The 23344-nt window shown below is 36.5% G+C and overlaps 1 protein-coding gene across 1 annotated transcript; it reads left to right on the forward strand.

Moving 5' to 3' along the window:
* Positions 1-1980: 1980 nt before the first annotated feature.
* On the forward strand, positions 1981-23026 carry LOC144975532 (small ribosomal subunit protein bS18-like). The gene is made up of 5 exons (XM_078919698.1): positions 1981-2223; positions 10514-10545; positions 10938-11042; positions 17776-17899; positions 22875-23026. Exons 1-5 carry the CDS (start codon positions 2124-2126, stop codon positions 22997-22999), a joined length of 486 nt encoding a protein of 161 aa, XP_078775824.1. The 5' UTR covers positions 1981-2123; the 3' UTR covers positions 23000-23026.
* Positions 23027-23344: the final 318 nt, after the last annotated feature.

Here is a 23344-nt window from a genome sequence, read left to right on the forward strand (position 1 = left end):
TAAAGAAGATTTCTCATAAGTAAGAGAAACACACTAGTCAGTTTAAAATAGATGTCTATTGACCCTAATTACAGGTGAACGAATTAAACTACGGGTCTTTTTCAGGAAAGAGTCTCTCGTATCCAAAGTCTTCATTGTGTCCTAAATTAAAATAATAAACTTAAAAGTGAGTTTAAGTAAATATTATTTTTTTAAATGTTAAAAGTCGATAAAACTTCCCAAGTCACCAGGAATGGTGTCAACGTGCTGAAGTTGAAAATGATGAATTTTTGCCAATGGAGTAAAACAAGAAATAAAGCAAGAAAATGTTATGCCTAGAATTAAGGAGTTCGAATCCCTAACTCAACCCACTCCGGTTACAGTTACGCTGTGCTAAAACAGCCGGCCACCTCGCCTTCTTGCTCTCGGTCAAACAGTTTAGCCCTTATAATCTCTTCCGGTGTACTGAATACACAGCTGTGTTTTCAGTCTACTGGTGGACGGACAACACAGTTCCCAATCTAAAACACCTATTTGGTTACGGATACTGCCAACTGAATGTCCTAGTCGAGGACCAGCCACTCCCATATGAGCCGCATCCAAAATATTTAGGGGTGACGTTGGATCGCAGCCTTACCTATCGGGTGCATCTCGAAGGGGTTGCCCGGAAGATAGAGAAGCGGAACAGTCTTCTGAGGAAGCTGGCGGGATCGACTTGGGGCGCTCGCTCCTGAGAACGTCCGCCTTGGCACTATGCTATTCCACCGCGGAGTATTGCGCTCCACTGTGGGGTAGAAGCAGAAACGTTGAGAAGGTGGATGTAAAACTTCGTAAGTCGATGCACATAGTGTCAGGAACGCTAGAAACAACACCTAAAGAATGGGGCCCGATAATGGCAGCGATCCAGCCCCCCGATGTCCGGAGGGAGACGATTACGGGAAACTGGCTGAGTAAGATCAAAGAGAGAGAGAGGGAACGGGGATACCCCTCTGATGCGCATAATGGACGGCGCCCCCGTTTCGAGCCGAAATAAGTCTCGGCAACCCCTGTACGCAGAATCCCTGACTACGTCTAGAGCTGCACATACGAGATGGAAGTCGGTTTGGACGAATTCAATCCCTCGTGGGGGCTTGGACGTAACCTCCTCTAAGCTTGGTGAGAAGTTGCCAGGTTTTGATACCATTAAGAGGAGACACTGGGTAGCTGCGAATCGGCTTCGGTCGAGGAGCTGCCTCACGGCCAGTGCGCTTCATCGGTGGGGTCTTTCTGACTGTCCAACATGTACCCGCTGTGGGCAAGAACCTGAGACGGCAGAGCATCTAGTCGAACGGTGTGTTGTGACGATGCTACCCGGCGGGTTTGCCACGGTACACGAATGCGGACCAGACTTTGCTGATTGGGTCGGGTCGATCGTCATAACATACCTAGTAGTGTGAAAACCATAGGAGGCTGCTGCCATGGAGCTCTCCAGTTAGTTCGCGATGCTCCATCGGGTCGATCAATTTTGCCAGGTGCCTTTGAAAAATTTCCGCCAACTTCATGCCAGAAATCCACCAACTTTATCCTACTTCACCCGTGACATTTTCATTTGCCCAAAATTCGCCAAAAAAATCTCATTTGATTAAAAACACTTATAATCAACAATAGTGTATTATCTCAGAATAAAAATTGTCTTACTAAATGCTACTCGCATATTTACAACTGTATACACGGCTATTTCTTTTCACATTATGCGCTGGATCCATTTCAGCCTAAAGATTATCTAAAAGTCAGTTTAGGGGGAAAAGAAGAAATAATTAGACTTGATTGCTGTACTTTACTTTTTAATCATTAAAAATCCGAAGAAAAAAAAACAAAAAAAAACAAAACAAAAACAAAACAAAACAAACTAAAAAACACGCCATCTATCAGGCCACTATTTACCCGCCACGCGATGATTAAAAAGCCGCCAATTTGGTGGAAAATAGCCAACCGGGCAAGACCGTTCGATCCTAATTTTTAATTTTTAAGAAAAATGGCGACGTCCATCTCAAAACTTACCTAAGCGACGACCTCTAAGTTTGGACGAATCCTCATAGATTTATCCATTCAAAGATCCAGGAAACAAAGTTGACGGTTGAGATGAATTGTATCAGAGTTAGAAAATGACGACAATACGGTGTTTAGAATTATTTCATGGTAGCCTTCCCCAAACCTTTTTTAGAAGGGAAATATGCCAGACCTCCTCACTGTTTGGCAAGAAAAGTAAGCACTCTTCTCTACTGTTGTTATAGCTATGGATTATTGACTATTGGCAGAAAAGTATATGTATGTGAATAATGACGTGACAGAATGGTATCGGCTGACGGCTTTAAAAAGAAAAGAAACAAACATTACTCATACAGACACAGAGAGTAGAGTATGAAAACTTTCCGGATGACGGATGAACATATTAATAATAAATAATATTATTATGATTATGATGATGTCATCTATCATCTAGGCCTAGGGTAGTCATCTAGCCATAGCGTATAGAATAGAGCTATCTCTAGATCTAGATAAATATAACTAGACGTCTATAACTTATAAGTATAAGTATAATAATATAATTTGAATTAGAATTAAGAAACATATGCAAATAAATTCCATAAACATAAAAAATCTATGGAACTTTTTCTGAGACCCATCACTTCCATCACTCAAAAGTCAAAAAAATCGGGTCACAAGTCACTAGGCCATTTGTTATCAGTTATCAGCTCCCTGCTGGAGGGTCAAATGGACGTTTAAGTTTATCAAAGTACCTATCTACTTTTTAATTTTACTTTAATTTTAATTTTAGTAGGCAGTTTAGTGAGCAGCAGCAGTGGGAGTCAGATTGTGACCCAACTCGCCCATCAGAAAGTTGTGACTGGAAATTGCCGTTCGCGTTTAGGGGGGGGGGGGGGGGGGGTTCAATTTAATATGCATAACTTTGTTATAAAGTTAAAGAGGAATCAGAAATTTAGGTATCATATTGGCCACCTCTATTCACAGTTTTACTGCGAATAGTGATTTCCTCTTTTCGCAATAGTAGTGTGATTAATGATTTCCTCTATTTGCAGTTCTACTGAAATAGTAGTAGGCACTTTGATAGAATTTTCAACTCAAAATATCTTGATTTGACTCAGTCAGGGGGATGGGACTTGACAAAACATAAAATTTGATACCTTATTTGTTTCTCTACGACCTACGGTTCCAGAGTTATTTATATTTTTCTACTGAAATTTTTTGTCAATTTTACAGAGAGAATCTGTGATCTCACCGCTTTCTCAAAACCAGCATCTCGCAGCGATCGGGAAATTTTGAGTCTTGCAGTCAACATGGCCCACTTATTGTTTTCAGTAATTTTGTTTCAATTAAAAACATAAATGGCAAGTCTTAGATATCATTTTAAAGGTCAGTAAATAAGCTTTATTTTCATATAAATCATTTTCATGTATGGAAAGTATGGAAAAAATTAAGGATAAATGAAAATGGAAAAAAAATATGAGGTTTTTTGTCCTAAAAAGTGGGGTTGGTGGCGGGAAAAATAAAATAATGAGCGAGTGTATCAATTTTGATGAAATTTGGCAGAGATATTCTTCAATTAATTGTCTATCGATTTATGAAGTATAATTAAAATGTATCCATAATTTTAAAAGTTCTTATAATTCAAAAATTTATGAATTTTTATTACATAAAAGCTTTGTGAGAAATACAATCAGGAATTAAGACTGAAATACACCATTACAAAGCTTGTTTTGTGCCCTTTATAATGATTTAAAAATTAGTCACATAGGTTCACAAATAACGCCATGGTGACCAACACAGTAAAGGGTAAAAAATAAAGTTCCAAAAAACGAGTTTCACCTTACAGTGAGCCTATCGGCGGTCACTGGACTGGAGTTATCAAAGTGCCTAATAGTAGATATCATTCATCTCAGTTATTCTCTCTGGTCGCGTAGTCATATATGCTGATGACCTATGCCTCGCAACACAGGATGTGTCCTTCCAACCAATCGAGAGCAGACTGACAAATGCCCTAGACACCCTTACAAAGTACTACACTAAAAACTCGCTGAACGCCAACCCAGGGAAAACACAAGTGTGTGCATTTCACCTCAACAACCACCAAGCCCACAAAAAACTTAACATCAAGTGGAATGGCCAGACATTAGAGTACAACTACCACCCAGTGTACCTCGGAGTGACGCTTGATCGAACTCTGTCCTTCAGAGAACACGTGAGAAAGACCAAGGCAAAAGTGTCCACGCGTAATGCCCTCCTTGGATAGCTGGCAAACATGAACTGGGGAACTGACCCTAAAACTCTAAGGACCACAGCATTGGCCCTCAGCTACTCAACTGCGGAGTACTGCTCAGCTGTATGGGCCCGATCATGCCATGCCTCCAAGCTAGACCCCGAGCTCAACAACGCCTGCCGGATCATAACGGGCCAGCTGAGAGCAACACCATTACCACTGGTCTACCGTGCAGCAGGAATAGCCCCACCACACATCCGGAGGGAAACTCATGCCCAAATACAAAAATACAAACAGGAAATGGTCCAGAGACACCCCCTTCATGACCACAATTGCCCCAAAAGCAGGCTCAAATCAAGAAAAAGCTTCCTCACAGTAGAGAGCCTTCACCCAGACCACTCAGCATTCTTCCGCCTGGACAAATGGGTAGAATGGGACAAGACAGCAAACGATGCCCTCCAGCCCCCAACAGAAAAGCTCCCAGCAGGCACAGACCTCAAGAGAAAAGAATGGGTGGCGTTGAACAGAGCTAGAGCAAAGGTGGGAAACACCGCCACCAACCTCTTTAAATGGAAAATCTCACCGGGCACTGAATGCCCATGCGGTCACCCCAGACAGACCATGGACCACATCCTGTCCGATTGTTCGCTGGGACCTCACTGCACCAATGCTGACCTGAGGGAATGCAACCAGACTGCCCGGGACTGGCTGACTCACTGGCGCGACAAGATATGATGATGATCTCAGTTATTTGCAGTAGTACTGCAAATATGGGTTCATTCTGTATTTGCAGTAGCCTGCGAGCCTAGAGCTTTATTGTGTAGAGAGTATAGAGGATTGGGCGCAAAATCTAAATAAACTACATTATTCAGGCCTGTAAATCTTCCGACTATTGTCGGATTTCTGACAGTACGATTTTGCTCTATATGTGCTAATATTAAATTTAAATAAATTAATAGTAAAAATAAAATTCGTAACGTCAAAGAACAGAACCAATAAAAAAGAAAACAAAAGAGTTATTTAATTCCTGAAAAAATCTGATTTTATTCCGTTTCAAATGCCGACTTAAAAAAACAAAACCAAAAAACCCTTTTTATTTGTCGCATCAAAGACAAAACAAAAGTAGGCCGCCTATCAGTTAGCTTTATTCTTTTTGCGTTTTTCAAGAAGGTTGAACAAACATTGCAATCACTGATTTATTTTGAATTTATTTCGGCCAGATGTGATGACTATGGACTAGTTGCTGTTGTCACTGCTTCCCCTCATATTTGTTTTTAATCACGTTGTCTCTGTCGGAAAAAAATGTAATATCGCCTAGCAGGCATTATGTCCAGTTCTACATGTTACGCGTTGCTGTTGGTCAGTGACCCTATTTAAAGCGTTTTGGGCACCTCTCGTGAAAATTGTGCTAAATAAAAAAGCTCAAAATGATATAGTCTGTCATGACACTTGTAGCGTAAAGTTTTGAGGGCTTCTTAGCATTGTCATTATCAATGTCCACATTGAAGATGAGATAAATACCTGGTTTTAAAGATTAATATCTGGTATTAAATCCTGAAACAATTATGTTTTGAGATTCGTTTTCTTTTCTTCTGTGTCTCTTGACATTTCTACAAAGCCTGCACAGTTCATTCAAATGTTTATCATGAATTTCTTGAGTGTGCTCCATGACTAAATGAAATTTAAAAAATCATAATAAATTCAATTTTGTTGACGCACAGATGGAATTTTAGCAACTTATAGTTCAATTGTAATAGATTCTATTTGTGGAAGAATAAAAGTTATTCTCTGACTATGTTTGAAGAATGTAATTTTTTATTGGAAAAATTAATGCATTTTAAATTACAGAAAAACGGTCTATTTAGGATTGAAATATCACAATCATTATATACACCACTGGCAGAAAATACATATGAATGGAAAAAGGAAATCTTGATAAATATTACAGAGTAAAGAAATTTGTGTTTAAGCTCATTGTGAAGCGATAACAAAGAGATGAAAGTGAACATAAATCGACTGGTATCACCCGATATCACCGTAACTGAACTCACTAGGGGATGCCCCGTAATTTGGCAGGCATGACCCCGGTTCAACCTCGGGTCATCACTTGAACTAAGTTACCGCTCAGGCGATATTTTCGTTACTGTGAAGGATAATTATGATGATGTAATTGTGGTGGCGGTTGCTGTAGTTTTGATAACAATGTGGTAGCTATGATAGTGGTAGTAAAGATGATGACGTGATGGTTGTGGTTGTAGTAGTGGCGGAGTTAGCGATGATGAGGAGGAGGAGGATGATGATGTAAAGGTGGTGTGGTGGTGGTTGCTATAGCTTTGATAATGATGTGGAGGTTGCTGTGATAGTAGTAGTAGTAGTGGTAGTAGTAGTAGTAGTAGTAGTAGTAGTAGTAGTAGTAGTAGTAGTAGTAGTAGTAGTAGTAGTAGTAATGATGATGTGGTGGTGGCTTTAGTAGTAGAGGTAGTTTATTGATGGTAACTTCTATTATTTGCAGGAGCACTGAGATATGAGTCATGAGCAATGACGAGAGTGAGTGTGTGTGTGTGTGTGTGTATATGAGAGAGAGAGAGAGAGAGAGAGAGAGAGAGAGAGAGAGAGAGAGAGAGAGAGAGAGAGAGAGAGAGAGAGAGAGAGAGAGAGAGAGAGAGAGAGAGAGAGAGAGATTCCTGGAACTTTATAAAATATATTTAACTAACTGTAAATAATACAATAAACAGGGATGGAACTTTTCTCATTAAAGTAATCTGGCAGATAAGCTGATAGATTTCAAGATGTGAACAAATGATCAAGTCAGAGAGGTGGGGATGGGGAAATTTTCATGAATTGGATTGGGGTAACAAAAACAAAACAAAACACGATCTTGTCAAGTTTCAGACTTGAAGGAAACGTTCAAAATCTCAATTCTAAGTCACACAAAATGTTTCAATCATCCCTCCTTTTCTTTCCCTCTCAAACTAACACACTCTCATTCAACTTCAAGTAGGTACCACAAGAGACAATTTTAAAATATTTAAAATTGACTTTTCTTACTATACTCATAAAGCATTCTGATAGTCATGGAAATCACTTTTTAAATTTTGAAAATCCATACATAAATAAGAAATTGAGAGCAAATTCATTTTTCAAGAACTTAGAATTTTTTTGCTTGCCAATTGATGTAAGAAAATATTCCAACTTTGACGTAATATAACTAACCACTAAAAAGATTCATCATACTTGTGATACACATTTTTAAAGCAGAGTGACTAGGTAAATAAAATATAACAAGATTTGAATCAGACACAAACTTTTTCCTAAATCTACAGTCTGTTGAACATTCTCCAAAACACTCGCGAAAGTAAATGTTTTGGCCTCCAGCATGACGAAATAGCATATTCCATATACTATATTAACATAATGATCATACAATATGACATGTAATTCACGTCAACGTGTAGAGAGTACTCCAGGGAAGAGATCCAATTTTTTTCAGACATTTTCTTCAAATGGTCTTTGAAAAATAAAGAAGTAAACATCAGGAAACACGCAATTTTGCATGTTGGCAGGAAAAATAGTTATAATCACGAGCAAAATGTATAAAAGAGTAAATATCTCTGAAAATAATGAAGATAGAAGAAAAGTAGGACACGCTATAGGAAACTGGACATGCTGAATTCAAAAATCGTCTTAACTTTTTGTTAAAGTCAATATTTCTCAAAATTCAACACGAAATCATGAAATGATAAGCATACTGTTCGAACCAGCAGCATAAAATAATAAATCAACCTCTTAAGAAATCCCTATAATCTCAAGACATCATGTTTTTACTTCCGCAACGTCTGTTTTCACTTCCATTCTACTTTATGGACTTGTCTGGTAATTGTATTGCTTGGTTTTGCCTTGGCCCTCTCTGGAATCCTTAACCGAAAGGGTGCAGTAAAATGTATTATTCCTATATAATGGGGGATGATTTTTCCACTGTAAATCGTCTCTTTGTATGTTATTAGGAGGATATCGATATATACGTTGGCAGTAGAGTGCTTTCCTCTTATACGGAATCATGCGCTTGTGCCCAGCAGGTGTGTCTTTTGAGCCCTCAACCCCCTACCACCCCAAAGTCTTTTAGCGCCTTAAGGTCTGATGCGTGACTGTATCCTGATTTCTGTGTTACTGAATGAACTGCTACCCTTTAGATAGGACGTTAGTCTGAAATAAAGTACTTTCTGCCACACACACCCTACAGACCTAGCCACCCGATTATTTATGCTTAACGTCCCTTTGCTTGAGAGGCGAGTATTGTACGAATTGAGGTATCGCAAATCTCAACAAAACTAAAACTGAAAAAAAGATCTTTATTTGCTTCTTTTCTCGTCTTAAATTTACAGCTCTTCTCGATTGAAAACAAAAACATACAAAAAAAAAAAAAAATACAAACAAACAAAAACAAATAAATACAAGTCATCCTATTATCCATTTTGATGCAGTTTTAATGGCGTTAAGAATTATTATTTAACTTCTACAGATATACTGCTTCATCATCCACTAGTAACTCTTATTGTTCCTTTACATAGTCTATCACTATCATGAAAGCATCAAAAAGAAAGAAAAAAAAAACTGTTAGACAACGAAGTGGCACTTCGAAGTCTTATTTCTCCAATCTTATAACCATTACAAGTACCACTTTTCCCAAATAAAATAAACAATAGCAATGCTTTTTCAATTTTCTAACACATTGGGACGAATCATTGTGTGTCTTTTGTCTATTTATAAACTACAAGTAGTGGGTATTCCTATGCAATTGTTTTAAAAAACGACATTACACCTTCGACCATAAAAATCTACTTCAGTTCTAACGAGGTCAAACAATCATTTTGTCATAGCAACATTATGGCCACCATGAGTGTGTGTATAAATTCGTCCCGTGTTTTTGTTTAGCAATAACTAGACATCGAGAGACAAACCAGATTTGAAAAAAATTACATGTATAAATTGATAAAAACCAAACGAAAACCAAGGCTAGAAAGTCATCAAAAAAAGATTACACGTTAATAAAAACCGGAAAAATGAGGGGTTTATTTAGGCTGTTCCATCATTAAAACACCCACTTACCGACCCGAGTTATCAATTGAAATAACAGCATTTATCGTATTCATTTTGTTTTAAACTATCTAAAACATAAACTATGAAGGTACTTTAATAAAATATTCATGTGGTTTTCGTGAACTCTTTTCTTTTTGTCAATAATTTGAGATCTCATTCTCACAGCATTTTCAGTGCTGTTACAAACTACAATGAGGTGTAAAAAAATCCGATAACACCCAAAGCTGAAAACAAGGATTTGGTGGGCTTTTTAAAAATGCGATACCTCGGCCATTAAACAACCTTCATTAAAACAAATGGGTAGAAATAGAGATAAGATGTTTGTCTTTTAGATAGACGGTTCAAAATTTATATCAATAATATGTCAGGATTTTTAGCTGCTGTAAAGTTTTAAAATGGCATTTTTGAACCTTTAGTGTCAATTTTTTTTTTAAAAGTGGTATAGGAATAAAGCTGAAACCTTCCTCTTTAAGACGATACCAAATTTATCTTTGTGCGTTTTTTAATGGCCGAGGTATGAATGGTTGAATGACCCGATTGAAAAATAGTCCTTTTCTCGACGCGTGACGCAAAATATATAGGATTTTTTTCTGCCACAAACATGACATCTATTGTGGTACCTACTTCAAGCCATTCGACAACACGCCATTTTCATCAGATAATACTGTGTTGTTTTCAGTGAGGGGACAAAGACTAATTTTCAGAGACTTTTTTCAACTACTGCAAATTAGTGATTCCGCTGTGAAATCACTATTCGCAGTACTACTGCGAGCTGTGTGAAAGTCAATGTTGATTACTGTTTGCTACATTGATGATGAAGATAAACAGAAATATTTTTAGAAATTAGAAAGAATTAGAAGGGGATGATTAGGGTGAATGCGAAAAAAATAGAACACTTCTTTTTTATTAAATGACATTCCTAATTCATTTTTATATTACTGGGTACATGAAAAACTGCTTTACTTCTAGATAAGGAAAGCTGATATATTATAGCATGCTATTAAAATCCTTTTGTCTTCACACCACCTCGAGAGGCAACACAGTTTCATTTACCTAAACAAATGAGGTTTATAAAGGTTTCAGTTTGCTAATATACATTTGTACATCAAACAATATAGGTAATAAATATAAATGATTGCTTTTAAGTTATCTGTGTTTTTTTAAAATGTTATTTTTCAGTTGAGGTTGTGACAACAGAGAATAAGACTGTGGTAAAGATACTTTATTTCCTTTTTATATTTAATGTTTTAAAAATCTAAGATCTTCATTTTTTTCTTCTCCAATAGACTGATGAATAGATTAATCGCATTGTTTAGTTTTATATCTTTTGTAACTATATTGATATGATGTTTTAAAAAAAAACAAACGATTGATAAATAATCCTTGTAAATCAAATTTGATACATCTGTTCACTAATATATCATTGAATGACATTTTATTCTTCATTACTTGCCTGTCTTTAATAAGAAGACAGATTGTTTAGAAAATTATTTTATATGATATAGTGCACCTCTGATACGCCAACCTGGGATTCAAAGAAAACTTTAAAAATTCATATTTTTTAGTTATTTAATTTGAGAACACAAAGTTTCATCTATTCCAGGTTGAGGGAAAGCCTCTTGATGCTGTAAAGAAGACAAGTGCCAGATCAATAAAATCACCAATGGGTTGCCCGCTTTGTGAATTTCAAGATAGTCTGACATATAAGGTAAGATTTAACACATGGTCACCATTTGCAAACAAACAATGAACAAAGCAAAAATGGATTTTAAAAAACAAAATATTTTAAGCTTTCGCAATCAAGAAATAAGCTTACACATAGGCATCTATCATTAGCTCTGCATCACAGAAAAGTTTTAGCATACATGATAATGTCCTGTTCATTTTATGACCCTGCATGAAGAATGAAAACCTGTGTAAGACAGAAAAAAAACAAAAAGCTATAGCTTTTATATAGTGTAATATCCACTAGTAGTGGTAGTATCGTTCGGCTACACATCTATGTTCAAGGTATCAATCCAGGTTCGGAAGTCATCATCACATCTATTGATGGTTTTAAATCCCCCTACAAGTTTTGTCTCTGGGCAATCTAGTACGAGGTGGTTTGCATCTTGTGGTGCTTGGTTGCACTTTGGGCATGTTGGTGATTCTTGTGCATGTTGGCAGCTGTTCTTGTATGTTTTGACCGTAGTCTATTTGCAGCTACCCAGTATTTTCTTGGTTGATCCTGTAGACCTGGGAGACTTTTACGGGGATCTTCAATTAGTTCCCCTCCTGTTGGTTTATTTCTTTTCCATTCCTCGCACCAGGCTTTTTGCGTGTTGTAGTTTTCTTTCTATGATAGGTAGAAAGGTGAACGAGATTTTAGTCTTGATGTTGGGGGCGCAGTTTTGTATATGGTTTGCAGAGGAGCTCCACTATCTTCTTCAGCTCTGGATATCCATTTTTGTGTTGCATCCTCTCTCCTCAAGTGGGTTGGTGCTATAGCGCTCATGACTGGCAGCCATTGTGTTGGGGTTGATTTCAGGAATCCAGTTACTATTCGCATCGAGTCTCTTAGTTTCACATCAACAAGGTTTGTATGGGCACTTCTCGTCCAAACAGGAGCACAATATTCTGCCACACTGTAGCAAAGGGCCAGGGTTGATGTTCTGAGAAGAGTTTGCGATGCTCCCCATGTTGTTCCAGCCAGTTTTCTGAGTAGACAATTTCGTTTTCCTATCTTTCTTTCTGTACCCTCAAGATGGGTTCTATAGGTCAGCCGTCTATCCAGTGTCACTCCGAGGTATTTTGGATTTTGATCAGTTGGTAGTGTTGTCATCAATCTTGATCATCAGTTTTCGTTTTGATTCCCTGTTGTTAAGGTGAAATGCAGTTGCAACTGTTTTTGTCGTATTCATTTTTAGATATGATCTGTCAAAATACCTTTTCATGGCCGTAGCAGACCTGCCAACCAGTACGATTAATCGTATTTTAGTACGATTTTTGGACCCCAAATACCCGGATACGATTTTCGTGGATTTAATACGATTTTTTAAAAGATATGTGATGTGAATGATATTGATGATACATTGATACACACATGTCGTGTCGTACACCAACTGTTGATCGTGTTTCTGAATGAATGATGCATCACATTTAATGCTATAGTTATCATTTCAGTTGCTTATATGATGCCGGTTTTCACCAATATTTTTCTCATACATTTTCGAGGATTTGCATAGAGTTATGCATAGAATCTTGTTTTATACTTTAAATAGTCTCAGACCACATTTAAACTTTTGCCACTAAATTCTAGAAAATTAGAAAATTCTAAGTGAAAATTTAATTGAACCAACATCTTTGACTTTGAAGCCTTCAATTAAAAACTGTATTGCTAATTAACTTAAACATAAATGGGTTATTTCCCTTTATAATAACTAAAACTACTGTGTCACTCCGAGGTATTTTGGATTTTGATCAGTTGGTAGTGTTGTCATCAATCTTGATCATCAGTTTTCGTTTTGATTCCCTGTTGTTAAGGTGAAATGCAGTTGCAACTGTTTTTGTCGTATTCATTTTTAGATATGATCTGTCAAAATACCTTTTCATGGCCGTAGCAGACCTGCCAACCAGTACGATTAATCGTATTTTAGTACGATTTTTGGACCCCAAATACCCGGATACGATTTTCGTGGATTTAATACGATTTTTTAAAAGATATGTGATGTGAATGATATTGATGATACATTGATACACACATGTCGTGTCGTACACCAACTGTTGATCGTGTTTCTGAATGAATGATGCATCACATTTAATGCTATAGTTATCATTTCAGTTGCTTATATGATGCCGGTTTTCACCAATATTTTTCTCATACATTTTCGAGGATTTGCATAGAGTTATGCATAGAATCTTGTTTTATACTTTAAATAGTCTCAGACCACATTTAAACTTTTGCCACTAAATTCTAGAAAATTAGAAAATTCTAAGTGAAAATTTAATTGAACCAACATCTTTGACTTTGAAGCCTTCAATTAAAAACTGTATTGCTAATTAACTTAAACATAAATGGGTTATTTCCCTTTATAATAACTAAAACTACTGTGTCACTCCGAGGTATTTTGGATTTTGATCAGTTGGTAGTGTTGTCATCAATCTTGATCATCAGTTTTCGTTTTGATTCCCTGTTGTTAAGGTGAAATGCAGTTGCAACTGTTTTTGTCGTATTCATTTTTAGATATGATCTGTCAAAATACCTTTTCATGGCCGTAGCAGACCTGCCAACCAGTACGATTAATCGTATTTTAGTACGATTTTTGGACCCCAAATACCCGGATACGATTTTCGTGGATTTAATACGATTTTTTAAAAGATATGTGATGTGAATGATATTGATGATACATTGATACACACATGTCGTGTCGTACACCAACTGTTGATCGTGTTTCTGAATGAATGATGCATCACATTTAATGCTATAGTTATCATTTCAGTTGCTTATATGATGCCGGTTTTCACCAATATTTTTCTCATACATTTTCGAGGATTTGCATAGAGTTATGCATAGAATCTTGTTTTATACTTTAAATAGTCTCAGACCACATTTAAACTTTTGCCACTAAATTCTAGAAAATTAGAAAATTCTAAGTGAAAATTTAATTGAACCAACATCTTTGACTTTGAAGCCTTCAATTAAAAACTGTATTGCTAATTAACTTAAACATAAATGGGTTATTTCCCTTTATAATAACTAAAACTACTGTGTCACTCCGAGGTATTTTGGATTTTGATCAGTTGGTAGTGTTGTCATCAATCTTGATCATCAGTTTTCGTTTTGATTCCCTGTTGTTAAGGTGAAATGCAGTTGCAACTGTTTTTGTCGTATTCATTTTTAGATATGATCTGTCAAAATACCTTTTCATGGCCGTAGCAGACCTGCCAACCAGTACGATTAATCGTATTTTAGTACGATTTTTGGACCCCAAATACCCGGATACGATTTTCGTGGATTTAATACGATTTTTTAAAAGATATGTGATGTGAATGATATTGATGATACATTGATACACACATGTCGTGTCGTACACCAACTGTTGATCGTGTTTCTGAATGAATGATGCATCACATTTAATGCTATAGTTATCATTTCAGTTGCTTATATGATGCCGGTTTTCACCAATATTTTTCTCATACATTTTCGAGGATTTGCATAGAGTTATGCATAGAATCTTGTTTTATACTTTAAATAGTCTCAGACCACATTTAAACTTTTGCCACTAAATTCTAGAAAATTAGAAAATTCTAAGTGAAAATTTAATTGAACCAACATCTTTGACTTTGAAGCCTTCAATTAAAAACTGTATTGCTAATTAACTTAAACATAAATGGGTTATTTCCCTTTATAATAACTAAAACTACTGTGTCACTCCGAGGTATTTTGGATTTTGATCAGTTGGTAGTGTTGTCATCAATCTTGATCATCAGTTTTCGTTTTGATTCCCTGTTGTTAAGGTGAAATGCAGTTGCAACTGTTTTTGTCGTATTCATTTTTAGATATGATCTGTCAAAATACCTTTTCATGGCCGTAGCAGACCTGCCAACCAGTACGATTAATCGTATTTTAGTACGATTTTTGGACCCTAAATACCCGGATACGATTTTCGTGGATTTAATACGATTTTTTAAAAGATATGTGATGTGAATGATATTGATGATACATTGATACACACATGTCGTGTCGTACACCAACTGTTGATCGTGTTTCTGAATGAATGATGCATCACATTTAATGCTATAGTTATCATTTCAGTTGCTTATATGATGCCGGTTTTCACCAATATTTTTCTCACACATTTTCGAGGATTTGCATAGAGTTATGCATAGAATCTTGTTTTATACTTTAAATAGTCTCAGACCACATTTAAACTTTTGCCACTAAATTCTAGAAAATTAGAAAATTCTAAGTGAAAATTTAATTGAACCAACATCTTTGACTTTGAAGCCTTCAATTAAAAACTGTATTGCTAATTAACTTAAACATAAATGGGTTATTTCCCTTTATAATAACTAAAACTACTCTATTTTGATTTATAAAATTTATAATGATCTTTTTTTCCTTAATTATTTTGTATGAGTCTTGAATTACAAAGTGGGCAGCTTTAGGAACAGTGTTTGATTCAAAATGAATTCTCCATAACCGTTTTAGAAGTATTTAACTTGTCTTTGCATATTACATACTTAGGAATTTCTCATCATTTGACCAAAGTAATAGTATTAGTAGGATGTAGTAGTAAAAGTAGTAGTAGTAAGTAGTAGTAGTAGGAGGAGGAGGAGTGAATGCTCAAAAAAAAAAAAAAAGAAAGAAAAAAAAAGAGAGAGAGAGAGAGAGAGAGAGAGAGAGAGAGAGAGAGAGAGAGAGAGAGAGGAAGGGAGGGAGGAGGAGAAGAGAGAGAGAGAGAGAGAGAGAGAGAGAGAGAGAGAGAGAGAGAGAGAGAGAGAGAGAGAGAGAGAGAGAGAGAGAGAGAGAGAGAGAGAGAGAGAGAGAGAGAGAATTAGATAACATACGTGGAAAATATTTTGCCACTGTTGCAAAATGTCATGTATTGAATTGAAGATCACTCTCTCAAATATTATATCTCAAAACTTACTCATAACTGATTTACTGGGCTAGCAGATATCACCATCACAAGTTCATTTGGTACATCAGCATCATCCCCACATCATCATTTCTTACCACCACCGTCATGGCATCACCATTTCTACAACCGCCAACACAGCATTGTCACTGCCACAACCACCACCACATCACTTCTACCACCACCGCCACCACAGTTTCATCATCATCACCACCACCACTAGAGCACCATCGCTACAACAACCACCACTTCTTCCACTGACACTAGCATCAATACTACGTACATGTTTGGGGCCATTTCTTTGAGTGTTTCGAAAGCAATTTCCTTAGATATTGCAATTTCTAAGCCTTATGCTAATTTAAAATGGTCATTGAGTTTTAGTTTCTTGAAAAATCTATAATTTTGTAATCACTAGAGATTGCTTGAATGATGAAGATCAGAGTTTATTTTGATTTGGGTTTGATGTTAGGTTTTATATAAATTTGTGTATAGTGCGCACTTTTTTTCTACTCACGCAGACAAAATACACTTTTTTGCTAAAAAATACACTTTTTAGGGTCATAGAATACGCTTTTCATCCTTGGAAGGTTGGCAGGTCTGCCGTAGTGTCTTTGCTAAGCGTTGTTTCTATATCTTCCCAGTTTCTTGATTGGTATGCTAAGGCCCAGTCATCTGCATATTTTGTGGAAGTTGTTTGAGGCATGTCGCTTATGTATACGTTAAACTATGCGGGTGTTAAGACTGAGCCTTGTGGTACTCCATTTTTTATTCTTCTGACTTTGCTGGTGTTGCCACCAAGTACCACATGGAAATTCCTAGGGCCTGTCATGTATGAGAGCAGTTTCAAGATTTTTCTGCATGGGATTATTTTTGCAAGTTTCAGCATCAAGTCACCAGTCCACACTGTGTCATACGCAGCAGAGAGATCAATAAACACTGTGCCTATTTTAAATTTCTTTTCAAATCCATTTTCAATTAAGGAGGTGAGGGCAAGGACTTGCTCGGTTGTGCATCTATTTCGTTGAAACCCTGCCTGTTCAATTGGAATTATAGGATTCAAGTAAGGGGTTATTCTTGTTAATATTATTTTTTCTAATAGTTTGTAGAGGCAACATAGTAGAGAGATAGGTCTATAGCTTGATGGCTCTGTTGCTGGTTTTCCTGGTTTGAGGATGGCTATAACTCTAGCATGTTTCCATGTTTGTGGGTATCTTCCTTTGTCAAGTATGTCAGACATTACGGCAGCCAACCAGTTCTTTGCATTGTGTCCAATGTGTGTTATCATATCTGGAAATATGCCATCGATCCCTGCTGCTTTCCCATTCTTCATACTTTTGATACCTTCATGTATTTCTTCGTGACTGATTGGGAAGGTCCACATTGAGCCAGATGATGGGAGAGAGAATATCCACTACACATGCTCAAAGCGTCCCTAGCCAACAATAACAGTTTATGTAGGACAAGACATGACGCCTGTTAGGCGATATAACAAATTTTTCTGACAGAGACAATGCTGTTAACAGCCAAATATTCATTTTACACCTGAGTTTGGTGAGAGAATGTGAGTAGAGTCTTTTCCAAGTTTGCGGCAAAGTGGGACCCGAACCCAGGACCGTCTGATCCGAAGGCGAGTGTCCATACCACAAGACCACATAGGCCACAAGACCTGTCTATAACATAATTTTTTTACTAAGCTCATTCCGCTACATCTTACACAGGTCGGACATGTGCAGGCATTACTATTATGTCTCATCAGTGGAGCTTGGCATATGCAATATAAATGTGCATTTTAAAATATTTTGTTTTTGTTTTTCCCTACAGGATGTGTTGATATTGCACCAGTTCTTATCTCCAGATGGCCGCATTTTACCAAGACATGTCACAGGAATGTGTAATACGATGCAATGGAAATTGAGTAACATACTGTATCAGTCCTATTCTGCAGGTATGATTTTATTTTCTTTAAATTTAAAGATTTGGAAGTATATTATTATATCATTTGCATATCGCTTTTCCAGGAGTTCGTCAAGACATGTTTAAAAAATCAATTAAACCAATACACATGAATTGAAAGTTTTCCTAGTGGTTTGAAAATTTGTCAAATGTGTAACTTGACAGGCACTTGATAGCGCTGCTGATTTCCAACCCCAATCATGGCAGAACACCCGGTTGCGACCGGTGATTCCACATATGTAGTGCTTTGTTTTGAAGCTCTTTTTTAGTCGGGGGAATATACATTACTATATAAAAAATGCGAATTTATGAATGTATGAGAAGAATGAAAGTGAAAGTAACTTTTTACCGTTTCCTATTTTGACAATTACCAGCGCAGGTACAATTTTTTTCAATTTTGTCCAAAAAACGAAGTGAAAAACAAACAAATGGCCTTTGATTTCCTAAATTCTTTGGTTCTTGAGACGATGATGACGATGTTAGAACCCGATATTGATGAAAGTAGTGATCCAGAACCAACCCCAGAGTGGTCAGATGCAGACATCCTAAGCAATGTCAAACTAGAGGATTTTTCGGCATTTTCGGCCCAAACATATATGGTTGTTGGTATCAAAATGTAGATAAATTATTCCTCTATATAACACAATTTGAATTATAAAAATCCCACCAATAGAGATGGCACAATGATTTTTTTGTGACGTGTGGTAAATTTTCCAGCAGTTATCTTCCTGTCCTTGGTTGTTGGGATTAAACTTCCTGAGATTGGGCTGTCAAGCAATGAGTTAAAAAATAGCCCATTTTAGGACAATTGGCTATGGTGCAAAAATCTTGGATTATACCATGCACTGCACATCTTTGTAAGTGGGCTTTTGTGGAACTAACCAGGTTCCATCAATGTCACTCTCTGTAGCTGTGGCATGATACAGTACAGCTAGCATACAACGGCCTCCGTTACAACGGGAGCTCAGCTGCAATGGGAAATTTTTTAATCCCCATTCTACGGCCTATTGCATATAAATCTGTCATCTGCATTTTTTGTCAAGTTGGGGCCTAAAAATTGCCAAAATTTGCACCAAAAAAAATTCCCTAAATTTGTCAAGAAATTTCCCCAAAAGACCAAAATTTGCACCAAAAAAAAATTTGCCGAGCAGAATTAAGCCTCCCGGGAAAAATTAACACGCTACATGGAAAAATCAATATAAAAGACATTTTATTACACTGAAAGGAGGCTGCATTTATTATTTTCGGCACTGTAACGCTATTCTGTATCACGATTTATGCCCCCAAACTTTCAGACAATTGCACTCACACACACAAAATATACACAGACACATACTGTGGAATAGAACATTTACACATTCAACTCAGTCACACATAAGGCCTACTCCCTCTCATTCACAGTATCAATTTTATCAAACTTTCACACCTGCAGACTATCTCAAACGTAAACTTTCTCTCAGACTCATCAAAGGCCTAGTTTTCCTTTACTACTCAGAAAAAAAGAGGCATCACTGAACTTATTGTAGTAAAGGAAAACTAGTGCTTTGATGTTGTCTTCTGTGAGTCTACGCCTTCTAGAAGACAAAACAAGGTTATATAATGAAAAAGTTCGTTCAGCATCAGCTGACGAGCATGTTGAGAAGCTATACTGGGACGCCAAGGCAGCAAGAGCTGGAACATGATCTGCCACAGATTTCCAGAAAAGAGTCAGATCAATGTTTTTTTGTTTTTTTACAAACATTTGCCAAATTTTGCCAATTTTGGGAATTTTGCCAAAATTTGCTGATCGCCCTGATATTTGCGGCTGCAAATTGCCATGTGCGACCGCAAATAATGCAAATGACAGATAAATCATGCATGGCTATGACGGGGAAATATTTCGTGGATACAACGTGGGTGTGAGTTGCAAGTTTAGTACCCAGTTGAGAAAAGCTACTTACTCAAGAAGAAAAGAGGAAGGCATACATAACGATAGGAATGGAGATGAGGTGGGAGTGACCAAATTGCAGTTATTGTGTGTATTGACATCCCTCTGTGTACAATGCAAATAAAGGCTAGTGAGAGACGCGTGACTGGCGATCACCGTGTTGATACACTTAGGCCTAGTATGTTACGCATAGAGTGATGTGCGTCTTGTGACTAATTAGGTAACTATGCCCAATGAGAAGGATCGTGAAGAGCTCTATGTGAAGCCTGAAGCTAGGACTGTGCGCTACTCAATCAAGTATTGAAGTGCTCTTAGTGAATGTCCGTGGCGCAGTTGGAATGGATGGAAAGCAGAGGAAAGGAGGAAGGTAGAATCAATTGTTGCATTGTTCCAACCCACCTTGTACCCTGAAGTAAGGGGTAGAGGGGGTGAGGTATGGTGATTTACAGGATGTACAGGAATGGAAGTCACAATCACTTTATTTGATTTAATTAATTAGGGAGGTAACTTGAAATACATATACCTTGTGTTTTGGTTTGTTTTAAAAAAAATTCCCCCAGTATTGCTTCCCTTAAAAATCTGTATGCATGGATATAACTGGACTCGGCTACAGCGGGGATTTTTTGCTAGTCCCGCTATCCCCGTTGTATCCGAGTTCCACTGTAATTCAATTGGGGATCTTCTAAGTTAAAGGTGATAGTTCAATTGGGGATCTTCTAAGTTAAAGGTGATAGTTCAATTGGTGATCTTCTAAGTTTACAGGTGCATTTTAAAATATTTTTTTTGTTCCTTTCTCTTTTCTTTCTTTCTTAATTTGCTATTTGTTTGGTTTTTAAAAAATAATTTTTTAATAGAATTAATTACAATTACAACTTCCTTATTAAAAATGATCAATTCATAATTTTGGTAGAGCAGACTCTCTCTCTCCCAGACTCAGTCTCAGTCTCTTTTTTCGTTATCCATATTCCTTTAACTACCCATCTATCTTCATGTTATGTTTATGGAGGTCATTTGGTTATAGAGAGAGGGTATTTAACAATAATAAGGGTAATCGCCGCAAGAAACAATTGTTCAATGGCATATTTTAAATTAAATATTAAAAAAAAAAAATCTTAGATAGACTATGTTTTGTATAACTTAAAGGCTGCACAACCTCTATGTTGCAGTAACAAATAAACTAGCCTGCTTTGTTCAGTCAAAAATATTTTATGGCTTTTGGCCAAAGTTTGAGTGGCTGGTGGTAAGGTAAATATTGGGGGCCTCTAAAATTGTATTTGTGGAAGGGACAATTGATTAAATATTTACATAACATTGTTATGTCTAATGATAAAAACGGATGTAGTTACACTAGTGGTAGTAATATCTCACAAAATATTATGCCACTATGGTATATCGTATTTTTGGTATTGGTTTTTCCTCTTTTCTGATAAAGAGCCATTATCATCACTGTATTATTCTTTATCATTTTATTTTATTATTATTATTATTGTTATTAAAGTAGTCCTTCAGAGCCAAGAAGCCCATAGAGCCAGAGTTTAACCCGGTTTCCATAGTGTGAAATGGACAATAGCAATTGTTTGCTAACCATTGGATAGGACACTAGTTTATCACAAAGAACTTTCCACCCGATCTAATAGACCCAGCTACCCAATCACTGCTGGATGGAGAGGGAGGTCAGAAAAAGTCTCAACTGCACCCGTGATTTATCATGATCCCTTTGCATGTGAGTTAATGCTCTACTAACTGAGCTATCGGGGCCCGCATTATTATTATTATTATTATTATTATTACTTTTTTTTATTATTGTTATTATTATTATTATTATTATTATTATTATTATTATTATTATTATTATTATTATTATTATTATTATATTATTATTATTATTATTATTATTATTAACATTTTTATCAAGCCCACCAACAATCTATCAAGCCTCCAATTGAAATGAAACAAGGTAGATGATTCTTGTTTGAAAAAAATGTCTATTTTTTTTTCTTTTTTGAGATAATGAAATCAAAATTGTATAAGTATGGGTGATAGAATAGATCAGTGTTCAGTGTTCGCACAACATGTGGAAAAGGTCGGGAATTTAATAATTTTCTTCCCGGGTCTTGAAAAGGGTCAGGAATTTACTCATTTGAGTACATGGGTAATGAAGTGGTCGGGACTTTGTTCAGGTCTATTTCAACACAAACACCACCATTTCATCATCAGTACCACCACTGCAACCACCATCATCATCATCATCATCACTACCACCACTACTACCACCACCATCACATCATCATCCTCAACATCATCACTGCCACCACTAGTACAACTATCCACCACGTCATCATCATCGGCATCACCTCTACTACAACCACCACCACCACGTCATCATCTTCATCATCACTACCACCGCTACTACAACCACCACCACCTCATCATCGTCACTGCCACAACTACTACCACTACTGCAACCTCCACCACATCATCATCTCTAGCACCACTACTACAACCGCCGCCACCACACTATCATCATAACCTTCACCACATGAACTAAGCTTTTTACTTCATATTTATATAGCATCTGAAATCCTTTTCAAAAATTTGATAGTCTTTCTTCGTTTTGTGGAGTTTATTGGTCATGATGTTGGTCTGAAATAGGTCTTCAAATTTTTTCTGCTGAAGTTGTGGGAAGCTTGATAACTTGATAGAATTCTTGCATGGTTGATTTGGAGTCCGAACTTTCTGTTCACTGCTTACTCAAGTTTACATAACATTTGGAACACATCCAAATTTCAAAATGTTAGTGTAGAAAAATCCTGTATTGGAGGATTCATTGTTTGCATGTCAACCCCTTGTATCTACTTCTGTATTACTCTTTCAGGTTACAAAGAATTGATCTTTTTTTGGATTTGATCATAAGAGGATATCTGAGATATCTGTTCTCCAGGTATTATTCAACTTAGTTTGTGGTTCTAACAATTCAATATTAGCATTATAATTCCATTATTCCCTTCTAATTTCTTTTTTAAATTTTGTTTTATTTCAGGCCTCTTGCCCAATTACAAGCCTGATCTTCCTATAGGTGAAGACCCCAAAACATATGCAAAGGAGTATAAATGGAGGAAGAATAATGTTTATTATGATGATTTTAGTATTGAAAACCCTTTATGATAATAAATTTATGTATTAATATTTACATTTTATTTTTCCTTTTCTTGATCATATATTTTCTTTATTTACCCGGGTGTTGCAAAAAACGTTGTGGTTTGTCTTGGGGTTATTTTTAAAATGTGTTTTGCCATGTTTATGATCTCTGCCTTTGCATGATATTCTATTGGATACTTAAGTCTGTTATTACAAAGTATCCAAAATTGGCTTTAACAAAAGTGAAATTTAGCCACTCAGTCACGATTGGCTCCCTATGTGAAAGTTTGGAAAGCAAAAAAATAATTTTCATGAAGTCTGTATGAAAATAACTATACGAGTATATGTTCAGACACTGAAAATCTAAAAGAG

The sequence above is a fragment of the Berghia stephanieae genome, chromosome 1, assembly GCF_034508935.2.
Source record: "Berghia stephanieae isolate SIO BIC M18660-M18661 chromosome 1, UCSD_Bste_1.3, whole genome shotgun sequence".
Lineage (NCBI taxonomy): Eukaryota > Metazoa > Mollusca > Gastropoda > Nudibranchia > Aeolidiidae > Berghia > Berghia stephanieae.